This window comes from Emiliania huxleyi, assembly GCF_000372725.1.
Source record: "Emiliania huxleyi CCMP1516 unplaced genomic scaffold EMIHUscaffold_73, whole genome shotgun sequence".
NCBI lineage: Eukaryota > Haptophyta > Isochrysidales > Noelaerhabdaceae > Emiliania > Emiliania huxleyi.
In genome coordinates, this window is record NW_005196528.1 from 453,411 (window position 1) to 462,712 (window position 9,302).

General features: G+C 67.4%; 2 protein-coding genes across 2 annotated transcripts in view; one reads left to right on the top strand and one right to left on the bottom strand.

The window, feature by feature from the left end:
* Positions 1-150: 150 nt before the first annotated feature.
* EMIHUDRAFT_106009 (hypothetical protein) lies at positions 151-1,238 on the bottom strand (the record flags this gene model as incomplete). The annotated part of the gene is made up of 4 exons (XM_005761005.1): positions 151-375; positions 455-509; positions 585-659; positions 733-1,238. The coding sequence occupies 4 exons, from the start codon at positions 1,236-1,238 to the stop codon at positions 151-153; spliced, it is 861 nt and encodes a 286-aa protein (XP_005761062.1).
* A 6,418-nt stretch (positions 1,239-7,656) lies between these two features.
* Positions 7,657-9,302, top strand: part of EMIHUDRAFT_217376 (Hypothetical protein) — a gene marked incomplete at both ends in the record, with an annotated part of 1,943 nt that continues 297 nt past the window's right edge. The window contains 2 exons of the mRNA XM_005761006.1: positions 7,657-7,677; positions 8,303-9,289. Coding sequence (XP_005761063.1) covers positions 7,657-7,677; positions 8,303-9,289 — 1,008 coding nt within the window. The remainder of the gene's footprint in view (positions 7,678-8,302; positions 9,290-9,302) is intronic.

The following is a 9,302-nucleotide window of genomic DNA, read 5'->3' on the forward strand; positions in this document are numbered from 1 at the left end:
GAGAGCGAGACGTGTACACTCCTCATCAACTCTCTCACAGTCACACCACACACGTCCATCGCGCCGGGGCGTATCTCCACATAATCGTGCATATATAGCATAAATCGTTAATCGAGTACCTGAGCACACGATGCACAATAGTCTCAGGCCTCAGGCTCGGCGCTCGCCCTCAGCCTCGCCGCCAGCTTCACTCACACTCTCAGAGTCAGACACCTCCAGTCCGTCATCACTGCTCTCGCACAGCGCGGGGTCCGAAGGAAGAGGAAAGTTGCGTTCGGCGAGCCAGCTCTCTAGCCGCCCGATGGCGCCCTTGCAGTCGGGAAGCTCTTTGAGACGGTTCGGCCAGCCACCGTAGAGTATGAGCTCGAGCAATGCCTGGCAGGGTTGGAACAACTCTCAATCGCGTGTGTGCGGTGACGACCACCGCGCCGTGCGCCAAGCGCCATTGGCTCACCTGCACAAACTCCTTTGCTTGCTCCGCATCCGCGGAAACGGCCGCCGCCTCTAGCCTGGGTGACAAGGGCTGCCCGCGGTGAGACGGAGGCAACCGCAGCGAGAGGGAGACCAACCACGCCCAAACTCACCCGCTGTCTACGGCGCGCCCTGCGAGCACGGCGCGCTGCCGATCGCTCATGACGAGGACCTCGTTTGCATGGCGCCTTCGAGGCAGGCATGTGGTGATTAAGGAGGACGTGCATCGTAGTATGGCCCCGCGCCCGGAAAGCGCGGCACAAGAGCAGCCCGGCAAGGTTGAAGCAAGAACGAGCATAATCGGGATGCGCAGAACCGAGCGAGTCGTGCCGCAGATCCCGCGCTCGTTCAAGTGCTGCGATGGCCAGAGCGTAGTCTCCTGCGGCTTCGTGCAGCTCCGCGCGGGCGTGGCAGATCGGCACGAGCGCCAAGCTGCTGTCACCATGCATGCGGCATGCGAGCACCTCACACTCACTGAGCAATGCACCCGTCTCCTCGTGGCGTCGCATCGCCGCAAGCACTGCGGCCAGGTGGAAGATCATCCGCTGGTGCGTGCTCGACTCCTCACCCAGCTCATTGCGTGCCAAATCCCTCGCTGCAGCGGCAGCCTCCAGCGCCTCATCAAACCGCTTCGCCGCGTAGAGCTCGTGCGATCGCTCCTGCAGAGCGTGAACGCTCAAGCGTACGATCGGCCGAATGCGGCGCCAGAGGAGGGCCAGCGAGGCCACAGCAGCCGCCGAGAGCCAGCGTACAGCGCATGCGACCATGTGGGTAACACTCGAACCTGCGCCGGCCACTCCTACACCGCACTCCAGGCAGGACGCAGCCGGCTACGTGGGCTACGGGGAGCAGCGAGTTGGAGACTTGGTTTTTCTTTTGAGCTAGACTTCGTTGTGAAAAGGAACAAGCGTTTTCTTTTCGAAGAGTCTGAGTCTATCTCTTTCCCCCGGCACCGTCAAGGGGCCTGACTCGCGCCAAAAGCCCAAAACGCCCTACCTATACCTCCCTATTGCGGGCACCGACCGACCGCCAGGCCCTCTGAGCTCCGTGCCCCGGCCCCTTAACCTATTCTCAGGCCGCGCAGCGAAGCAGAACACATGTCTCAGGCGGCGCTGCTGTCGCCGGCGCCCGCCGGCGCCGTAGCCGTCTCGGCTGGCGTCCCAACCGCAGGCGGCTCCTCGTACGTCGGTAGACCCCGTTTCGCGGCTAATCGCGCCGTGCTCCCGCGCCGCCGTTGCGCGGCAGACCCCCTATCCGACTCGGAGCCCGAACCCTGCCACCGTTCTTCTCGGCGTGCACTTCTCCGAACGCCCCCTTCTGGCATGTCATCGCGCTCCAGGCGACGACGGCGCCTGATATCCCTGTGCGCGCCGCATGTAGCGGCCACGCTGTGCGTCGCGGCCGCCACCGCTGCTGTTGCAGCCAGCCTCCCTCCGGGAACAGCGCCGCCAATCGCCGCGAAGAAGACGAGGAGGCCGAAGCGTAGTATTGGACTCTCACGAACGCCGATGTAAACGAGCGCGGCGATTCCCTCCCATGTCAGTTTCAGCAGCTGAAAATGGAGAGAGCATGCGTCCTCCGATGCGGGGCGGCGCATCGAGATGGCACGGCGCCATAAGCTGGCTAACCCTGCCTTCCCCGTCTGCATGCAGCATGCTGCACCGTGTCTGCACCTGCAGCTCGAGCTGCACAGTCCACAGCGGAACCGTGGCGGGAGGGGGAGAGGAGTGCAGTCGTTTATCGTTCTCGTCTTAAAGGGGAAGAGGACCCTGAGTTGACCAGGGGTTGTGCGCCAGGCCCCCTCCTGCTCGGCTCCAGCTAGGGTTGTCAAACGTTAAGAGCTGAACAGTGTTGCTAGTGTTAACAGTAACAACAGAACAACAGTGGGGCTCCCCAACAACAGTAGCTAACGTTAGGCCGGCTGAACAACAATAAGGAAGGCCTGGCAGTGACCCCCACGACGATCTCTAGTGTCCAGTGCGGGTAAAACCCGAAAATACCCGAGAAACCCCAGGTATTTTGCATTGGGGTTTTACCCGGGTTTTTTGGCATTTTCTGCTTGCTGACCACTGAACAACAGTAACAACAGTAACAAACAGTAACAGCTTGGGCTGGGGAGAACACTTGAACAACGTTGAGGATTTCAGCCAACAATAGTGCAACTGTTAGGCCCAAAGTTAACGTTTGACAACCCTAGCTCCAGCCAGTAGACAAGTATTGTCATCAACAGAGTAGACGGATCTGACCTCGGGGCCGATGTGACCAAGCGCTGGTAGCGTGGTTTTACCTCACACCCATGGTCTCACAGTGTGCCGGCAGTCGCCGAGCAGTGTGCTCGCAGTGTATGCCACGGCCGCCGCCTGCGGCATTGCTCTCGTGCAGCTAGAGGCGACGCAGGTCCATCAGCAGGGCCGTCATATCCAATGCGAGCGCACATGTGCATGCACATGTGCGTAGCCGTGGGCAGGTGGAAATGCACAGCCGCACACCGGCTGTGGCGGCTCGAATGCCCCCGGCAGCAATGCTGGTCATTAACTTGCGTTATTGGGGCCGCGCAGCAGATTGCTGCTGTTTCAGCAGCAGCAACCTGCTGCTGCCTGATTCAGTCAAGCCAGCGGTGCAGCGAGGCGTGCAGAATTCGCGCGGTTTGGTACCTCCTGAGGCTGAGCGCGTTCAGACCCGGTGACCGGAGTTGGATGGTTCGATGGAGCTCGCCGAGCTCCATCGAACCATCCATGGCCGAAGCCCGAACGGCGGACGAGCGTGCGAGGGAAGCGAAGCGAGAGATGTACCGAAAGACAAGAAAAACACGGATCTGACGGATGTCAAACTCGGGCATCTGCCTGTGCCCCCTCGCCGCATCATTGGGGAGACGAGGGCCCCCTAATACCCAGCCGCTGCAAGCGTGCTCGCAATTCGCTGGCCGCGGGTCGCTCCCGTGCGTCCGAAGGTCCCTACTGCCACGGGCGTGGACCGTCGCACTGGAGGCTGCGAGCAGAGCAGCGGAAGCCGCCGCGACGCAAGCGGGCGGCCCGGCAATCGAGGACGCCTTCGAACACAAGCACGGATGGTAAGAAGCGAGCCTTCAGTCGAACTTCCGGTCTGCACGGAAGCCGCTACCCGGGTAGCGGCAGCACCCCCAACCTAAGGCCATGTCGAGCGCTGCCATTCGTCGGCACCGACGGGGACCATCGCGGGTTGCGCTTCATGGCGCTGCGCAGCGTAGTCCCTGGGCTGGCAGGCTGAGCAAACGGGAGCGACACGCCCGCAGCCATCCCCTTCTCTGTCTCCGCCCCCTGCTTTGCCCCCGCCTCGTCCCCCGCCCCCGCCCCCGCCCCCGCCCCCGCCCCCGCCCCCGCCTCCACCCCCGCCTCCGCCTCTGCCGCTTCCGCCTCCGACGCCTCCACCGCCTCCGCCTCCGCCTCCGCTCGCCCGTCGGCGACCTCGAGCACCTCGTCGCAGAGGAGCGAGCAGTCTGCAGCACCGAGACTACTGCGCGTGGCGACGCCCTCCCACAACGGTAGGGTTGGAAGGGGGGACGCGTCGGAGGTTTGCTCGCCAGCTTGCCGACGCATGCGGCGGATCCGGCGGGCTGCCGCGTGCTCCCGAAACCAGCTGAGCCACGCGTTGTGCCCCTCGTCGACCTCTTCCTCTGGCTCCACCTCGTACTCGCGCACCTGCGGGCAAAAGGCACGGAACCGTCGGCAGGACGGCATAGGCAGGTGGAGGTGGCGGCGCATTCTGAGTGAGTGGCCGGGGGCGGTGGGTGGGTGGGTGGTGGTGAGGGTGGGGGGTGGGGTGGGGGGGGGGGAGCGTCAATGGCAGCGGCGGCGAGGTGTCTCGGTGAACCACGGCGTCGCACCGAACAGAGTGCACCGCCGGCCGCCCAGTGCACACGCCGGCCGCGCGGAGGCTCCGCTGCCGCCTCCACCCCACTCTCCTCCTCGCAACCCTTTGCGCCAGACGCCCCCACCGCCGGCTGCCCCACCGCCGGCTGCCCCACTGCCGGCTGCTCCTCATCGGCCGCCTCGACACGCTCCCCGCTCTCCACCTCCGTCGGCGCCACCGCTGCCTCTGGCCGAGCGGGCGCCGGCGCTGCCTCAAGCCCACTGACCGTCTCCCTCAGCGCCCCCCCCCGCACCTCCACCGGCGCCTCCTCTTTGGCCGGCGCTCCTCGCTCTGCAGCCCCAGGGAGCGCCTCTGTCCCTGCAGCCACGGGAACTACCTCCGTCTCCGCAGCCACGCCAGGAGCGCCCGCCGCTTGAAACTCCGTCAACGCCTCCCCTCCGGCCTCCTCCTCCCCTCCGGCCTCCTCCTCCCCTCCGGCCTCCTCCTCCTCAAGCTCGCGGCGGCTCTCAGCCTCGAGACGGCACTCCGCGCGCAGCGCGAGTGTCGTTTGCGCCCAAGCCGCGACCTCTGCCGCCATCTCCACCGTGCCACCGCAAGCCAGCGGCCGCTCCTCGGTCTGCAAGGAGCCGCGGACCTCCGCATCGGGAGCCGTCTCAACCGCATTGGACGCCTCAACCCCCTCGTCGCACAGATCGGCGGTCTCGCATGCGATCAGCGCGCCGAAGGCGCCCTCCGCCGCCTCCGCCGCCTCCGCCGCCTCCGCCGCCTCCGCCGCCTCCGCCGCCTCCGCCGCCTCCGCCGCCTCCGCCGCCTCCGCCGCCTCCTCCGCCTCCGCCTCCGCCTCCGCCTCCGCCGCCGCCGCCGCCGCCGCCGCCGCCGCCGCCGCCGCCGCCTCCTCCGCCTCCGCCTCCGCCTCCGCCTCCGCCGCCGCCGCCGCCGCCTCCTCCGCCTCCGCCTGCGCCTCCGCCTGCGCCTCCACCTGCGCCTCCGCCTCCGCCTCCGCCTCCGCCTCCGCCTCCGCCGCGTTTACCTCGGCCGCCGCTGCCGCCGTCGCCTCCGCCTCTGGCGCCTGCGCAGCCGCCCTTACCGCATCACCGCCTTGCGCAGCTCTGAAGGCCTCGCCGGAAGCGCTGCTGGCGGGCATCGCCTCGGCAGACAGGAGCGGCGAGAGGTTGCCGCGCCGCTTGACAGCCCGCGAGGACAGGGGCTCGCTCCGTTTGCGCCGAGGCGGGCGGGCGTCCCCTCCCGTCCCGTCGGCGGTGGGGTTGTGGGGCGGCGGGGTGGGCGCGAGCCCCTTCATCAGCGCCCGCAGCTCCTGCACTTCCTCCACCTCTCCCTCCACAACACACGCGAGCTCATACAGCAATGCCCGCAGACGCCGCCACTCGCCGAGCCTGTCGCCACCGCCGCCGCCGCCGCCACCGCCACTGGCGCCGTAATCGTCGCGGCTGCCTGTGCAAGCGTCGCAAGCGGATCGCCAACTCGATCGGCGACTGCGCCAGTCCACTATCCCAGCTGCCAGGCGCGAGGGGCGGATCTGCGCCTCGAGCTGCAGCAGCAGTGGCGCTGCCGCCTCGGTGCTCTCGTCGCCCCAAGCCCGCTCCAGTGCGAGTCGCCAGGCCCTTTGCGCCGTTTTGAAGGCCTCGCGCATCGTCGCGAACGGCAGCAGCTCCTCGAGCAGTTCAAGGCCTTGGAGGAACTGGATTCGCGGCTCGTCGCTAGCGCTGCAGCCGAGACCCGGCGTCGGCGTCGGCGTCGCGGGCTGTGGCGGGCCATGAACAGAAGACCAGGCCGAGTCGGGGACGGTTGCGCCCCAGTTGTCATCGCGCCCAAGCCGTTGTGCAGCTAGGCCCGCCTTCACCCGCCGTGGCCGTTTGCCTTGTCCGTGTCCAGGCCACGGAGGAGGGGAGGGGTGGAGCTTACGCCGATGAAGGTGAGTTGGTTTTGTTAATGGGCTTCGCATTCACCAGAGCTTGGCAACCTTAGTGGCCGCAGGCCACACGCCCGTAGGGCGTGAACTCGTCGCGCGCGTAAGCGCGCGAAGAAAATTTTCAGACATACGTACGTACTTACCCTGGGGAAGGCCTTGTTTTCACGTCCTTAGCGAGTGATGCAATCACGTTCTTGTTTTGCCCAAAACAAGACCGTACTCGCACGTTCTTATTGGCTGTGGCAAAGACACGCTCCGCCTCCTTCGCCGTCGCCAGCGGCGCTGCACCATGCACGCGTACTTTCCGCCCGCCGATGCAGCGGCGCCCGCGGCCGCCGGCGCGGGCGAGGCGGCAGACGGCTCTGACCAGCGGACAGCGGCACTACCCGCGGGCGCGCCGGCGCCGCCGCAGGCGGCTGCGTCCGGCCCCGAGGTGGCAATGCCGTCGTACCAGCCGTGGAAGCAGTCCCGGCCGGAGTGGAAAGGCTGCACTGCAGAGCAGTGGGCCGCCTCCCGCTGCAAGACCGACGACTACATCGCACCCACGATGCCCAAGGGTTCTGCGCCCGGCAAGATGTGGTCCTTTGGCGTCTGCCAAAAGGGGGCGGCTGTTGGTACGAAGCAGTGGCGCTGCCTTTGCCCGACGGCTGGACCACGCGGAACGGTGGTCCCGTGCGGCGAGCTCTTGACCTTCCCCGACAACGGCAACATTTGGAGCTCGTGCGCAAAACCCCCTGCCAGCCGACGGCCCCACACCCCCATTTCCAGATTAACTCGTCGACATCGTCCGATGATGGTGCCGCAAAGTCAGCCTTCGGAGGCTATCGTGGGGTCGAGCCGGCAGTAGCCGTGACATGTGGTTCCACCACCCCTCGTAGGCTTTGCCTCTGACCGCCACCGTTCCCAGGCTGCCTAAAGAATGGGATGGAAAGGAAGGCTCGGCGAGCGTATATAGAAGCGTGCTCGACCTCGTCGTGGCAACCTGTACGGCAGCGCTGGCAGGCGCGATGAGCGTCAAGCCACCTGACCCGAGACGGGTCGCAGGCGTCGTACCGAGCGCGTCGAGACCGTGTCCTGATGTGATCTGCACGGGTGAGTCACGTCGGCGTCAAAGGAGCGACGTGTGACCTGTCAGAGCTTGATCTCCGATCTCAGCGGCGTCGAGTCGTCTCCGGTGCGCAACAAATGTACCTCCCCAGGACGCGCAGAGGCAGCTGCGACCCCACCGAGAGGTACATTTTTCGGGCAATGGTCAAAATCAAGGTTTTGTAACGCGAGCTGTGCCACAGTGAAATGGCACTAGCCCTGGGGCTCGCGGGTCTCCGTCGCCACATTGTTAATTGTCGGTCGTATCGCGCGCCTTGCGGGGGGGGCGCGGAAAAGAGGAACCTCTTAGCGCCATCGCCATGGTGCTGCAAGCAGCGCCGGTCTTCGTTTCATCGCAACTTGCTGCGGGATAAACTTTCTGTAGGTTAGGTTTTCTTGGCTCATCTGTATGTATGTATGTAGGAAGGGGAAAACTTTTTATCTGTTTCGGGAAAAAGAAATCACGCGAAATTCCCTCGGCGCACCGGGGCGTGGGGGCGTGCTCTTTGAGCCTGGCCGTTTACCATGGCCGACAACTCTCCCCACCCTCTCGCACAGCCTCCGGCAGCGCCTCCGCCGCGGCCCACACCGCAGCAGCCGCCTCAGCGGCCACCACCCCCACCACTGCAATCCCGGCCGCCACCGCCACAGCAGCAGCAGCCGCAACGACCGCCGCCACCCAATCCACGTCCGCCGCCGCAGGCGGCACCGCCGCGGCCGCCGCAGCCGCGGCCGCCGCAGCCGCCGCGGCCGCCGCAGCCGCCGCAGCCGCCGCAGCCGCCACGGCCGCCGCTCCAGCCGCCGCCGCCGCCGCAGCCGCAGCCGCTCCCGCCGCCGCCGCCGCTCCCGCCGCCGCAGCCTGTCGCAGCGACTGACCCGGCCGAGCTATTCCTCGGCCGCCCTGTCGGTCCCTACCGGAGGCCTGCGCCCGACCCCACGCGGCCTCTCACGCGGGGGTCGCTCGAGGAGCTCGCGCGGCGCGGCGCCTGGAGGGCAGTCATCGCTGGGGCGCAGCAGCTGCTCTCCTCGGCGGCAGGCCGCTCGGGCACGGCGCCGCCGCTGGAGGATCAGCTCGCGCTGCGACACCTGCGACTCTCCGGTCTCGTCAAGCTGCGGCAGATCCCGACGGCGGAGCGCGAGATCTCTCTGCTCGGCGACCTCACCGGGCCGGCGTGGTACTACGAGACACACGCGCCGAGCGGCGGCGGCGGCGGCTCCGCGCAGCAGGGATCGATGGCGCCCTTTGCGCTGCTGCACCTGCATGCACTGATGCCGTCGTTCGCAGGAAACCACGTCGCCTCGGTGGGCCGCGTCCTCGCGCTGCTCTCTCTCGTGCAAGGCGCGCCCTGGCCCGAGGCGAGCTGGCCGGCAGAGGCGGCGGCGGCGGTGGCCGCGTCGCAGGCTGGCCGCGCGCGCGCAGCGGAGCAGAGGCTGGCTCTCCACGTCAGCCTCGTGAACCAGTACGCCGCGTCGGGCGACTGGCCGCTCGCCATCGCCCACCTCGAGGGGCTGCTGGGCGGAGGGCTCGGCGGAGAGGCGGCCGGTGCGGGTTGCGGCGGCGGGGGAGAGCGGGGAGCCGGGCGAAAAGGCGGGGAGGGCGATGGCGGCGGAGGGGATCGGGAGCTGCTCTCTCTGCTCGGCCGCCTCTACCTGCAAGCCGGCAACATCGACGCGGCCGAGGACGCGTTCGAGCGGCGCGAGTGCCTCGACGGGGACGCCGAGAAAGACCCAGAGGTGCGGGCCAACCGCGGCCACCTCCTCGTCGCATGCGGCGTCTTCGAGGGCGCGATCGCGGAGTACGGCGCAGCGCTCGACCTCACAGGCGGCCGCCACGCCGTCGCCGCGAACAACCGCGCCACTTGCTTGCTGTACCGTGGCCGCCTCGCCGAGGCCATCGCAGCACTCGAGGCGTTCCTGAGGCTCGAGCCGGCAGCTCACGCCACGCCCGCCGTCGTCGCGAACCTCG